Source organism: Parus major, chromosome 25LG1 (assembly GCF_001522545.3).
Source record: "Parus major isolate Abel chromosome 25LG1, Parus_major1.1, whole genome shotgun sequence".
NCBI classification, from domain to species: Eukaryota; Metazoa; Chordata; class Aves; order Passeriformes; family Paridae; genus Parus; species Parus major.
In genome coordinates, this window is record NC_031793.1 from 72,076 (window position 1) to 86,226 (window position 14,151).

The 14,151-nt window shown below is 48.9% G+C and overlaps 1 protein-coding gene across 3 annotated transcripts in view; it reads left to right on the top strand.

Annotated features, from left to right (window-relative positions):
* The window catches only part of ASH1L (ASH1 like histone lysine methyltransferase), a 60,231-nt gene that overhangs the window by 11,790 nt on the left and 34,290 nt on the right, over window positions 1-14,151 (top strand). For all 3 annotated transcript variants that reach the window (XM_033519731.1, XM_015650095.3, XM_015650096.3), the window contains exon 3: window positions 7,088-11,831. In XM_033519731.1, the coding sequence (XP_033375622.1) occupies window positions 7,088-11,831 (4,744 nt within the window). The remainder of the gene's footprint in view (window positions 1-7,087; window positions 11,832-14,151) is intronic.

Genomic DNA, 14,151 nt, shown 5'->3' on the forward strand with positions numbered 1-14,151 from the left:
CCCAGCTCACACAATCCAGCTGTTCCCCAGCTCACACAATCCAGCTGTTCCTGACCCCAGCTGCCACATCCACACCTTTTTGAACACTTCCAGGGATGGTAATTCCACCACTTCCCTGGGCAACATTTTCCTCGTATATTTACAATTTGTCCTCCAGAAACATGTAGACATAAAAGTTAATAAATATTTTTTCTGAGGAGAAAATCATAGAGCAATAAAGGGAATCCCAGAAATGACTGAGATTCCCAGGTGTTACAAGAAACAAAATTACTGAAATAGCCAAGCAGTGTTCAGTTTGCTTTTTGACACCAAGTACGGATTTAATTCTTTCAAAAAATGTCCTGGGGCAGGCAGACATTGCTGGGCAAAGCCCAAAAACCTGAGCCTTGAACAAAAATAGACATTTTTCCCCTGTTAGTTCAGAGGATGGTGGGTAGGAAAGGTTCAGCTGTGCTGGCAGAGGTGCAGCACTGAAGGTTTAGCACATAAAAAGCAAGAAGTGACAGCAGCAGTCTGTGTAACTCTCACTCAGTGGTAACACAGGGCAGCAGGTTGGGACTCGCCCTCCTGCTCCATCTCCTTATTCCTGGGTAAAAATGCTGAGTGCAGGATTCTGGAGCTCTTCCTTTTGCCTTTGGTCATGCAGAGAACTTCTCTGATGAAATCACAGCCACCAGCTGAAAAAGTTTCAAGCAAAAAAGTTAAAAAGCTGAAGAATTGCTTTATTTTTTTTTTATTTTATTTTATTTTTGATAGCTCAAGAATATTTCCTGCAGGATCTAGGACATAGTTTTTGTCTTACACTAATTCCACAGAATCATTGTTTTACTGGTAGTTCAAACTTGCTTTTAGAAAAGACTAAAAAGTCTTGGAGGTGAAAAATAAACAGCATTTTTATTTGGGGAATTACACAGAATATGTTGATGCCACAACTACAAAACAATTCCTGTGATTCTTCAGAATTCTTGTTTGAATTAAAGTCTGAGCATTGGCCTGAAGTACAACAGCCAAAACAATAATGGGTAAATCTGTGTATGTGCATAAAAAATCCTTATTCCTTTCCAGTGGCTCTCAAGAGAAATACCAAATATTTTTATTAAAAGGCTGATTCCTTCTAATTACTTCAGGTGTTGGAAGCTGAGACTAACTTGTGTTTTGTAATTTGGATTTAGTTGAGAAGTGTGACACCAGACTTGATAGATGTCCCTGTTCTCAGGGCCCTGTTCTTGAGCTTTTTGCAAGTAAATACCAAAGATAATGACAGTAAATAATGGGCTAGCAGTAATAAACTGAGACTGTGCTGTAGTGGAACAACAGATGCCCTTTTTAGAATACAGATTTTTTGCTGTTTTTGGTGCCTGTGATGATTCTGGAATCACAGAATTGTTCAGGTTGAAAAGGACCTTTAACATCGAGTTCAGCTGTTCCCTGTGTCTCCAGTGATGGATTATAACTTGTTGATAGTTTATATCAGAATAACCTGGAATTATTATGCTTCAGATGAATGATGCAAGTTGAAAACCTGTATGTTCACAGTTAGGAGATACAGAACTTTGAGTTCAGCTCAGTGTCAGACTAAGAATAATATGAATTTTATAGAAACTTAACATGTTTTATGCAATTGCTTTGGGCAATACTATTATTGGATGGATTCTTAAACCAGACAGTTGAACTAAAGATTGTACAGGAACAAATGTTTCAGTTTTTAAAGCACAAAATGCTTTTTGATGCAACGTAATCTCACCCTTTTGAACAGCTTTGTGCCCAGATGGGCCATTTCATTCCATCTGACACCACAGGAACGTAGAGCAGGGCTTGAAACTTGGGCTGAAAAGGCCCAGAATTCCAGGAAAACTGTTTTAGTCTATTTTTTATGGCATTGTCCATTAGATTGAGGCAGCAGTGAGGAAGTTTGAGGCAGGTAGAGACAGGAGGTGAGGCAGGATGAAAGAAACACTCAGGAGATGGTGATGTTGTTTTCCTTTCTCCACAGTCCTCAGAAATCTGTCTGATTAAAACCTGATTTGTGCTTCTCTGATACATCTGTGCATTTGTCCAAGTCAGGGAGGGAAGCAGGGCTCAGGAGGGAATTTAGTGCTGAAAATTTAGTGAATTTAGTGACTGTGAGCCCAGCTTGCAGCACCTGGAGCTGGGGACACATTTACAGATCCATGGGAGCAGGCTCTGAAGGATGTTCTGTCACTTGGGCTCGACTTCAGGTCTCTGTTTCCCATCCCACAGAACACTTGTGTGGACACAGGGAGTTATTCCAGGGAAGTTGGGCACCTTTCCTGTCCCCTCTGCAGGTGACAGTCCTGGCTGCTCCTCACTTCCCAGCTGGGGGTTTGGAGAATTCCAGGGGGAGCTGGCTGAGTGTGTCCATACAGGAGAGCTGTATGTCAGCCTGACCCCATGGCCACAGGCTGGAACACTGTGGGGCTGTGTCCTGTTCAGGGTGTCCTGGGGGTGTATCCCAGGGGGTGTACCCCAGGGGTGTATCCAGGGGTGTATCCCAGGGGTGTATCCCAGGGGTGTACCCCAGGGGTGTATCCATGGGGGTGTATCCCAGGGTGTACCCCAGGGGTGTATCCAGGGGGTGTATCCCAGGGCTGTATCCCAGGGGTGTATCCCAGGGGTGTATCCCAGGGCTGTATCCCAGGGGTGTATCCCAGGGGTGTATCCCAGGGGTGTATCCCAGGGGGTGTATCCCAGGGGTGTACCCCAGGGCTGTACCCCAGAGGTGTACCCCAGAGGTGTACCCCAGGGGGTGTATCCCAGGGCTGTATCCCAGGGCTGTACCCCAGGGGTGTATCCATGGGGGTGTATCCCAGGGGGTGTATCCCAGGGGTGTACCCCAGGGGTGTACCCCAGGGGTGTATCTCAGGGGCTGTACCCCAGGGGCTGTATCCCAGGGGGTGTATCCCAGGGGGTGTATCCCAGGGGTGTATCCCAGGGCTGTATCTCAGGGGGTGTATCCCAGGGCTGTATCCCAGGGCTGTACCCCAGGGGTGTACCCCGGGGGTGTATCCCAAGGGCTGTATCTCAGGGGCTGTACCCCAGGGGCTGTATCTCAGGGGGTGTATCCCAGGGGCTGTATCCCAGGGGGTGTATCCCAGGGGTGTACCCCAGAGGTGTATCCCAGGGGTGTACCCCAGGGGCTGTATCCCAGGGGTGTACCCCAGGGGTGTATCCCAGGGGTGTATCCCAGGGGTGTATCCCAGGGGTGTATCCCAGGGGTGTATCCCAGGGCTGTATCTCTGGGGTGTATCCCAGGGCTGTATCTCAGGGGCTGTATCCCAGGGGGTGTATCCCAGGGGCTGTACCCCAGGGGTGTACCCCAGGGGTGTATCCCAGAGGTGTATCCCAGGGGTGTATCCCAGGGCTGTATCCCAGGGCTGTATCCCAGGGCTGTATCCCAGGGGGTGTACCCCAGGGGCTGTATCCCAGGGCTGTATCCCAGGGGTGTATCCCAGGGGTGTATCCCAGGGGGTGTATCCCAGGGGTGTATCCCAGGGGTGTATCCCAGGGGGTGTATCCCAGGGCTGTATCCCAGGGCTGTATCCCAGGGGTGTACCCCAGGGGTGTATCCCAGGGGTGTATCCCAGGGCTGTATCCCAGGGCCTGTACCCCAGGGGCTGTATCCCAGGGGCTGTATCCCAGGGCTGTATCCCAGGGCTGTATCCCAGGGGTGTATCTCAGGGCTGTATCCCAGGGGTGTATCTCAGGGGCTGTATCCCAGGGGTGTATCTCAGGGGCTGTACCCCAGGGGTGTACCCCAGGGGGTGTATCCTAGGGGGTGTATCCCAGGGGTGTATCCCAGGGGTGTATCCCAGGGCTGTATCCCAGGGGGTGTATCCCAGAGGGTGTCCTGGGAATGTGTCCAGGGGTGTGTCCTGGGGGCTCTGGGTGTGACCAGGGTGTGGCTGTGTGTCCTGGGGTCTGGGAGGTGTGTCTGAGGGGAAGGAAGGGTGTCCTGGGGGTCTCCATGAACCCCTGGGGGTGTGTCCTGACAATGTGTGTGACATCTTTGTCCTGGGGGGACTCGGGGCTGTGTTCAGGGGGTCCCTGGGGGTGTTCTGGGCTTTGTTCCAGGGAGTGGCCTGGGAGTGTTTCCCAGAGGGTGTCCAGGGCAGGGGTTTGTGCTGGGAGAGTTAAAATGTGGCTGGAGTTGATTTACCTGATCCCCTCAGTGTATGAACACTGGAGTCCAGTTCTTCCACTGCACAGAAAATGTCCTTTCTATTCCTGAAGTTTGGGGCTGTACATGACTGCAGTTTAATTTTGGTACCTGTCTGCAATACTCTCACTCTTCCAGTGGGATCCTCCTTAGTGGCAGCAATTCACTTCAACCAAAAATCTGAAATTTTTAATGATACAGAATGCAAGAAGAAGCTTTGACTCTGTGGCTGATGTTGGGAGTTTTTTAAATGTTTCTGCAGCCACTGCAACCTCCTTCAAAGGAAACATCTCAAGATGTTTCTATTGGAAGTTACTTGATGAAATTTTGTCCTTAAAAATTTCCCTCCAAAATGTTTCTGTTAATCATGCTGGCTATTAAGTAGATCTATGGAAAAAATAAAAAAATCCCATATAAGAATTTTGGGTTTAAAAACGCTGAAAAGAATTACAGACTTTTTTGACATCTTGTCTGACGTGTCACTAGATGCTTCCTGTTTTGCTATTCATGTTCTTTGAAATAATTTTCAGTGTGCTTGGGAAACTCACTCACCCTTAGATGAGAAAAAAGCTTTCCAGGGCACACACCTTCAGCTTTCAAAGGATCTGTGTTTGATGCTAAAGTCTTGTTTTCAGAATCCTGGCATCTTGCTCAGATCAAAGCTGCTGTTTGGAAGGGTTTTGTTAGTTATGTATTTATTATTTAAGCGTCTACTCAAACTTGCAAGCTCTTTGTTTGGAAATAGAGGTGAGCAGAGCCTGCCAAGAGACGTTGGATACCCAGCAGTGGCAGTGTGAGAGCACCACAGAACTTGGCCCAGGAGGAGCAGAAGAAAGAAGAAGAGTGTGGATACCCTGATGGCTGAGCAAATACAGAGCTGAGGAGCTGAATTCCCAAGTCAATATTTAGGTGGATTTTTTTGAAATCCCCTGAACAAAGGAGATTTTTCTTCCACATTCTTGTCAGAATTTCAGGCCATAGAAAGGAGGCTGCAGCTCTCTGAAGGCTGCTTGCTTTAATACTCATTAGTGACCCTCTGGCACTCAGAGCGTGCCCCAGGGAATTCCAGGAGTGCAGGCTCGGGGTGGTGTCCCACTGACTCAGGAGTTTCCAGGCAGAAAGAACCCCCTCTCCTTCTCCATCCCTGCAGGAAGGAGCAGCCCTGGATTTGGGGTGCCTGGGGGTCACTGCAGAGCCTCCCATATTACCCACACAACTGCTTCTCATCTCAGCAGTGTCCAGCTGGATCCAGGCTGCAGCCTCCTGATGCACAAATGAACAAATCCTTCATGATCAGCAGCAGAGCTGGCTGTTCTGGAGGAATCCAGGCTGTCCCTTCCTTCAGCCTGTGTAGGTGTTTGCTGTAGGTACAGCTCTGGGATCAGGGTAATGCTGACTGTAATCAAGTGCAGGAAGTGGCAGGCCATTGCCAGAGCAGTTTTTATTGCAAGGGATGAACAGCTGTGGCATTGATGTCTTTAGTGTTCTGGTAGGTCCCAGAAGGTTTTTAAATTGGGAATGAAATCACAGAATCACAGTGACTTTGGGCTGGGAGGGACCTTGAAGCCCATCCCAACCCAGCCCTGCCATGGCAGGGGCACCTTCCACCATCCCAGGGTGTTCCAGGCCCTGTCCAACCTGGCCTTGGACACTTCCAGGGATCCAGGGGCAGCCCCAGCTTCTCTGTGCCAGGGCCTCCCCACCCTCACAGGGAAGGATTTATTTGATTTATCCAACCTAAATTCCTTCTCTATCAGTTTGAAGCCATCCCACCTTGTCCTGTCACTTCAGTTCCTGATGAATTGTCCCTCTCCAGCTTTCCTGGAGCCCCTGCACATCCTGCAAGGGGCTCTGAGGTCACCACACAAATCATTCCCAATTCTCCCAGCCTTTCTTCATAGGGAAAGTGCTCCAGTCCTTTCAACAACTTCATGGCTTCCTCTGGGCTTGTTCCAACAGTTCCATGTCCTTCTTATGCTGGGGACATCAGAACCATGGGCAGAATTATCTCATCAGGGGTCAGAGCCTTCCATTCTCAGCCCGTGCTTGGAGTGAAAGTATCCCCTGCACTGCAGAGATGTGTTGGGCACTCTATGTAAAAAATGTCCTTCCAGAATGAAAGATTAATTTATTGAGATGTTCTCAATAGGATTTATGAAGGTAATAGATATTGCAATTTTGATTTTAACCTTTACAGAATAAATTTCAAGTTGGGTTAGGTCTGAACTGGCAATAAGTGTGAGTTTCAGTTATTCCATTATCACCTCCCCTCCACCCCCATGCAAACAGAATAATTAGAGTTATTTGATTTCCCTGATTTCCCTGGCTGTCAGTGTTGTGCTGGGAGAAGCTGTTGCTGCAGGGGCTGTGGGGACACGACTGAGCTGCCAGCAGGGCTGTGCAGGGACAGGGTGACAGTGCCTTGCAGGGCACTGCTCAGCTGCTGCTCAGCACCATGTGAGCTCTTCAAGTGCTCTCACACTATAAATAGCCCAGCACTTTGTTGTTAGTGGATTTTTATTAATAAACATCAACAGTATTTTTGGAGAATATTCAAAATAATTGGGGGACAGATTAAATGGTTTATATTTCCAGACTGGGAGGGAGTTTGGGTTTAGTTAACATCAGGAAAGCCTCAGCATGTCCACTCTTTTAAAATATTGCTTTAAATATGAATATCACTGTTGTTTGCTGAATGTGTTTATTTTATTATGACATTTTATTATTTAAATTATTGATATTACTATTGTTTGGTTTAATATTAATGGGATGATGAAGCCTCTGTTTATACCATGACCCTGTTACCAGAGCAAGTGTTAATCACTGAAACATAAAAAGATACTGTGTTACTCAGTGATACTTTGTACTCTGTTCCTAAAGAGGTTTTTTTTTTTGTTTATTAACTCTTAGGACCCTTCAAAGTCTTACAAGAAAGCTGGAGAAGTTGCAGCAGTTGAGTTACACGTGGAAGAAGGTCACCAAGTAGAAACAGCCCCTTTATCTAAGAAAGTTTCCCCACTGCATTCTGAAATGACAGATTATATAAAGTCATCTCCTCCGACTCTTATCAGTAGCCATAATTCTGACTTAAAGGATAGAACAGAAATTAATGGAGCAAAAACTGTCACAGAAAAATTGGCTCAACTTATTGCAACCTGTCCTCCTTCCAAGTCTTCCAAGACAAAGCAGAAGAAGCCTGGAAGTGGAAATGGAGCTGCGTCTGGTTTGGTGAAAGACTCTGGGAAGAAGCTGCCAGGAGCCATAACTGCGAGTGGGCTGGTTAACAAAGATTTGGTGAAGAAACTGCCAGGCTCTGGGATTGCTGTTGGGTTGGTGAACAAGGACTCAGGGAAGAAGCCATTAGGGATTGGCAGTGCAGCCATAATGGTTAATAAAGACTCTGGGAAGAAGCCCCAAGCAATCAGCCCCTTAATTGGATTGGTTAGCAAGGATTCTGGGAAGAGACCTCCAGGGATCAGCACTCCAACATTAGTCCACAAGGATTCGGTGAAGAAGCAGCCAGTGACCAGCTCTGCAGTTGGATTGATCAGCAAAGATGTGGGGAGGAAACTTCCAGGGATCAGCACTCCAACTGCACTGACTAACAAGGAGCCTCTCAAGAAGCCAGTAGGGATCAGCACTCCAGCAGGATTGGTTAACAAAGATGCTGGGAAGAAGTTGTTGGGAATAAACAGCCCTACAGGTCTGCTTAACAAGGATTCTGGGAGGAAGATGCCAGGGACTGGGAGCAGCACAGTTCTGGTTAACAAAGACTCTGGAAGGAAGACACCAGGGATTAGCAGCCCGATGGGACCGGTTAGCAAGGACCCTGGGAGGAAGATGCCAGGAATTAGCAGTCCCGTGGGGTTGGTTAGCAAGGACTGTGGGAAGAAGCCAGCAGGGATTGGCACTCCAGCTGGTTTGGCTAGCAAGGACTCTGGAAGTCTGAAAGCAGACTCCCTCGTGCCCTCCTCAGAGCCCTTTAAGCTTCCTTGCAATTCAAACCTCAGCAGCCTTGAAAGCCATGAGCCTGCGGATTTACTGAAGGAAAATACTACCAGCAAAACCTTTGAGAAGCACATTATGAGACAGAGCAAAGAAAGTATCTTGGACAAGTTTTCAATTCGGAAAGAAATTGCTGATGTAGGCAAAGAGATGTTCAGTGAAGGAATGTGTGTTCCACAGGATGCCTACTCATCCAGTGAGAAAGGGATTTATGAAACGTCTAAGCACGAAAAGCAGCCTCCTGTTTATTGCACTTCACCAGACTTCAGGACAGGAGGTGCCTCGGAGGTGTCGACAGCCAAGTCCCCGTTCAGTGCAGTGGGAGAGGGGAATCTCCCATCTCCTTCCCCCACCGTGTCTGTCCCCACCCTGAGCAGGAGCCTCTCCACAGCCTCCTCCCAGCTGGCGTCCAACTCATTGCACTTAAGTTCCACGGCAGAGCTCTTGGAAGGCATTTCAGATCCGATGGGCAAAGCAGCATTCTCAGACAGCAGCACCCTCCTGAGCCTGAACAGGACATTGAACCACAGCCTCAGCACCGATTTTAAAGGTGCTGAGAAAGACTTAAGTGATTCAAAAGCATCTTACGTGGAAACTTCAAGAACAAGTCCTCCCACAGGGAAAAAGCCCATTTTGGCAGCTGAGACGAGCATCCACGCTACTGTCACCCCTTCAGTAGTTAGTTTCACCAGCTTGTTTGGTAGCAAGCAGTTCCTCAAGATCGGTGCAATAGCTGCATCCGAGAAATCCTGCCAAGGAGCAAAAAACCTGAGCAGCACTCAGCAATCCAAACCTTTAAAGAAAAGGAAAGGAAGGAAGCCACGATGGACTAAAGTGGTGTCAAGAAGCGCGTGCCGACCTCCAAAGGGTCTGGAACTAGAAAGGTCAGAGCTTTTTAAAAACATTTCATACAGTGCACTATCAAGCAGTAATTTGGAGCAGGCCAAATTCCTGAAAAACATCGGATCCTCCTCATTTGTGGAGCACGAATTTGTCAAACATCAGTTGCCAAAGCTGAATGAAACTAATGGACAGTCTCTGGCACTGCTGTCTGAGACTGACAAACAAACTCAGAAGTTCTACAGTGCTCACAAACAACCCTCCAGCTTGTGTATGTCGGATGATTTCTTACCTGACATATACAAACCCAAGAGAGGAAGACCTAAATCCAAGGAGATGCCAGAACTCGAAGGTCCCCCCAAAAGAACTCTTAAGATCCCAGCATCAAAAGTCTTCTCAGTACAGTCAAAAGAAGAGCAAGAACCTCCAATTTTGCAGCCTGAAGTCGAAATTCCCTCCCTAAAGCAAAGCTTATCAGGACAAGGTTTTCCTAAAAAGAGAGGGAGACCCAAAAGGCAGATCCGGTCATCGATTAAAATGAAACCTCCTATTCTGTCTGTGGCACCTTTTGTTGGAACAGAGAACTCAAATAAGATGGGGCCTGAAAGTGATCAGCATCGACCTGGGGAGTTCTTTGAGAGGAAGGACCAGCTCCGAGGGCCAGAAGAAGTCCAGAGCCCCAGTATTTGTAGCATGAGTGATTTGGAAGTAGACTCAGACAGAAAAGTTGCCAAGAGAAATAATGGACAGTTAATGAAAACAATTATTCGAAAAATAAATAAAATGAAAACTCTGAAGCGAAAGAAACTTCTGAATCAGATTCTGTCCAGTACAGTGGAACCAAATACCAAAGGGAAGATGCAATCCAAGCTCCACAACACCGTGTCAACTCTTGCTGCCACATTTGGTTCAAAACTAGGCCAGCAAATCAATGTCAGCAAGAAAGGAACGATTTACATAGGAAAAAGGAGAGGGAGGAAACCTAAAGCTGTCCTGAATGGCATTTTAGCCAGCAGCGCTGCCAGTCTGACAGTTCTGGAGAAGTCTGCCCAGCAAGCTCCTGGTACGTCCCTGGGACAAGTCCTTCCCCACCTGCTGCCCTCGGCAGCCAATCCCTCCGAGATCCTCCCGTCCCCGGTTTGCTCGCAGTCCTCGGCCGTGAGCGGGGGGCAGAGCCCCGTGAGCAGCGACGCGGGGTTCATCGAGCCCAGCTCGGTGCCCTACCTGCACCTCCACTCCAGGCAGGGCAGCGTGGTCCAGACGCTCGCCATGAAGAAAGCAGCCAAGGGGAGGAGGAGGTTGTCACCACCCACGCTGCTGCCCAACTCCCCGTCCCACCTGAGCGAGCTGACATCGCTGAAAGAGGCCACCCCTTCCCCCGTGAGCGAGTCCCACAGCGACGAGACCATCCCCAGCGACAGCGGGATAGGCACCGACAACAACAGCACTTCGGACCGGGCCGAGAAGTTCTGCGGGCAGAAGAAGAAAAGGCACTCGTTCGACCACGTGTCCCTCATCCCACCCGAGACTTCCACCGTGCTGAGCAACCTGAAGGAAAAGCACAAACACAAGTGCAAGCGCCGCAGCCACGATTACCTCAGCTACGACAAGATGAAGAGGCAGAAGCGAAAAAGGAAAAAGAAGTATCCCCAGCTCCGAGGGAGGCAGGACCCCGACTTCCTCGCTGAGTTAGAGGAGTTAATAAGTCGATTAAGTGAAATTAGAATAACCCACAGAAGTCACCATTTTATACCCCGAGACTTGCTGCCTACCATTTTTAGGATAAATTTCAATAGTTTCTACACCCACCCTACTTTTCCTTTAGATCCTTTGCACTACATTAGAAAACCTGATTTAAAGAAAAAGAGAGGCAGGCCTCCAAAAATGCGAGAAGCGATGGCAGAAATGCCTTTCATGCATAGCCTGAGCTTTCCCCTGTCCAGCACCGGGTTCTACCCCTCCTATGGCATGCCTTACTCCCCTTCTCCCCTGGCAGCTGCTCCCATAGGATTAGGTTATTATGGAAGGTACCCTCCAACTCTTTACCCTCCTCCACCCTCTCCTTCATTCACCACTCCCCTGCCCCCACCTTCCTACATGCATACAGGCCACCTGCTTCTCAACCCCACTAAATACCACAAGAAGAAGCATAAACTCTTGCGCCAGGAAGCGTTCCTCACCACGAGCAGGACTCCTCTGCTGTCCATGAGCACGTACCCCAGCGTCCCACCCGAGATGGCCTACGGCTGGATGCTGGAACACAAGCACAGGCACCGCCACAAGCACCGGGAGCATCGCTCTTCCGAGCAGCCGCAGGTTTCCATGGACACCATCACGGCCAACAGCTCCTCCAGAACCGTTCTGGAGTCCTTGAAGCGCTACAGGTTTGGGAAGGAGGCTGTCGGCGAGAGGTACAAACATAAAGAGAAACACAGGTGCCACATGTCTTGTCCTCACCTGTCACCTTCCAAGGGTTTGCTGAGCAGAGATGAGCAGTGGGTCAGGAGAGAGCCCTCGGAGTCTAATTCCTTGGCGCTGGGGTTGCAGACACCTCTGCAGATAGACTGCTCTGAAAACTCCCCAGCTCTGTCCCTGGGGGGATTCACTCCCAGCTCGGAGCCAGCCAGCAGCGATGAACACACAAACCTTTTCACAAGTGCAATAGGCAGCTGCAGAGTCACCAACTCTGCCAGCACCAACGGGCGTAAAAAGTTACCCGAGAGCCCCGGACTGTTCAGCGGGCAGGACGCGTCGCTCGGCCGGCCCCTCCGCAAGGAGCCCCTGCCTTCCCTGGAGAAGCCACTGTCAGGTAAGGGAACTTGGGCCTTGCTGGCTCTGTTGGACCTGCTGGGACAGGGGGCAGGGAGGGATTTGGCTCTGCAGAGGTCGGTGCTGGGTTCCATTCCTGCTCCTGCCCTCATTCAGGGCTCTGTTCCTGCAGACTGACCCAGGATCTCCCCCAGAGCCACCCACAGCGCTCTGTCCCTCCTCCCAACACACTCCTCTTGCTTCTTACAGGCTAAGGATGCTTTCTCATGCAAAGACCTTAGCTTTTTCCACACAATTTTAATTTTCCAAAGAAGTGAGGGAAAGTTTCTCAGGATTTTTGATCTTTTCAAAGCCGTGTTTCTGTTTGGTTTGAAGTTTGGTTGGTTTGGTTCAGACCACCTGTTGCTGTTACTGTTGTGAGTAATATTTCCATTTAAAAAAACGTTTCCTATTCCTTTTGTAACTCCATTTTGGTTATTTGACAATCTCTGCTACCACAGAGCTTTCAGTCACTGCCTTGAGCCCTCTTGCAACACCTCAGAACAGCTGGGGTTGATGCTGGGGATGCCTGAGACCAAACCTAGAAATTTTGGATTTATTCATAGTTGGGAAATGCATCTGACAGCCTCGAGCAAAACTGGAACAGGAGGAGCAGGAACAGGAACTTGTCATTTGCATAATATTAAGGAAAAGGAAAGAGAAGCTGCAAAGGGCAAATGTGGCTTGTGCTCCTGCCTGCTTCCAGTGTGTGAAGGAAGCCTGAGCTGCTTCTCCCTCCCCTTCTTGCCTACATTCTCCCTTGAAGTTTAAATCACTGTCCAAAGCCACTTGCGACTAATATTTCACAGAGCAAGAACCAGCTGCCAGGACTGAATAATCCCTCCTCACATTCCTGGCTCTCATCTTGCTCCTTCCCATGGGATACTCCTGCTCTGATGCCTTCTGCCACCTCCTGCTCTGCACACCTGTGTATGGACAGGGTTCTTCTCTTGATTTGGGGGGTTTATTTTTTCCTTCTTTATTTTAAGGGCAGTTGGAAGCAGCTGGATCTTTGACAAATTGATAATTCTTTTTGCTGGTACTGAAATTACTTGAGGTGGTGAGTGGAGTGTGGAGAAGGCAGCAGAGCCATGAGATTGCTTCTCCTGCTGTGTTGGAAAGAGAAATTCCAAGTGCTGGGTCACTCAGAGGGTTAAATTTGGCTCTGAGGAGTGAATTGGGTGTGGGAACCTGTGCAGCTCTGGGAATTTTGAGATGTTTTCCACTGCAGTGAATGATCTGACCTGGGTTTGTGTGAGGACTAACCCAAGGGAAGGGGAGATGCTTTTTGGTGAAGGCTGTGCCTGCTCCCTGCCCCAGGAGGTTTGAGTGATTCCTCAGGTGTGGGATATCCTTTCCAGGCAGTGCATTCCCACCTGGAACCTGGCTGTTTTGTGAGGCTGATGTTTGGCTTGGCATCCAGCTCATTCCCAAGGAGCTCCCAGAGCCCCACACCGCTTGGAAAACTTAAACCACATCTGGTAAAAAGCCCCAGCAAAGAGAAATGCCAGATTTGGGGGTTTTAGATCCATGTCAGTTTGTATGTTGTGTTTGGGGTGTTTTGGTTTTAGCCATGGTGCTGAATGGTGATCCTGAATCCATGATCATGGAAGATTAAAGGAAAGGCACAGGTGGGGGGAAAACTTTTGGTGCATCCAAGATTGTTTATTTATAAAACCAGAGCAGTTTAGGTTTGTGGTGGAGAGGTGCTGGATCAGAGACTTGGAATAATCAGGGAACCCATCCAGAATGGATCTTTGGGATCCACAGGGAATGTTTGTGGTGCTTTATTTCAGCGTATTCCACGTGGAAAATCCACCTCACCTCCACAACCTTTTGAACAAACACCTGGCCTAACTGGATGAACAAATTCTCTTTAGGATATTGTCCGATGTCAGGTATTTTCAGGTCTGAGTTGTGTCAGAGGAAGGTTGTGTTGGTTGTTGTACACACAGGGGTTCCCAGGAGGTGAAGCACAGGTGGAAGTTCCCACGCTGAGCCTGTTGTGTGACCTTGCCACAGGTGCAGGTGACAAGGCTCTGCTGTTTTGTCCAGGGGAGTTTTGTAGGACGCTGCTGCCTGTTCATCCCAAATTCCCAGGTGTTGTTCCTGAGCTTCAGCAGCTTCACATCAGGAGTTATTTTGGCCAGCTGATGCCGTGTCACAGCCCAGCCTTGGTGTGCTGCTTACAATTCCTGTGGCCTCGGTGTGTTGTACTTACAGTCCTGGCAGGGAGAGGGAGGAACACGGGATCTGAACAGTCCGTGCCCCTTCCCTTCCCTTCCCTTCCCTTCCCTTCCCTTCCCTTCCCTTCCCTTCCC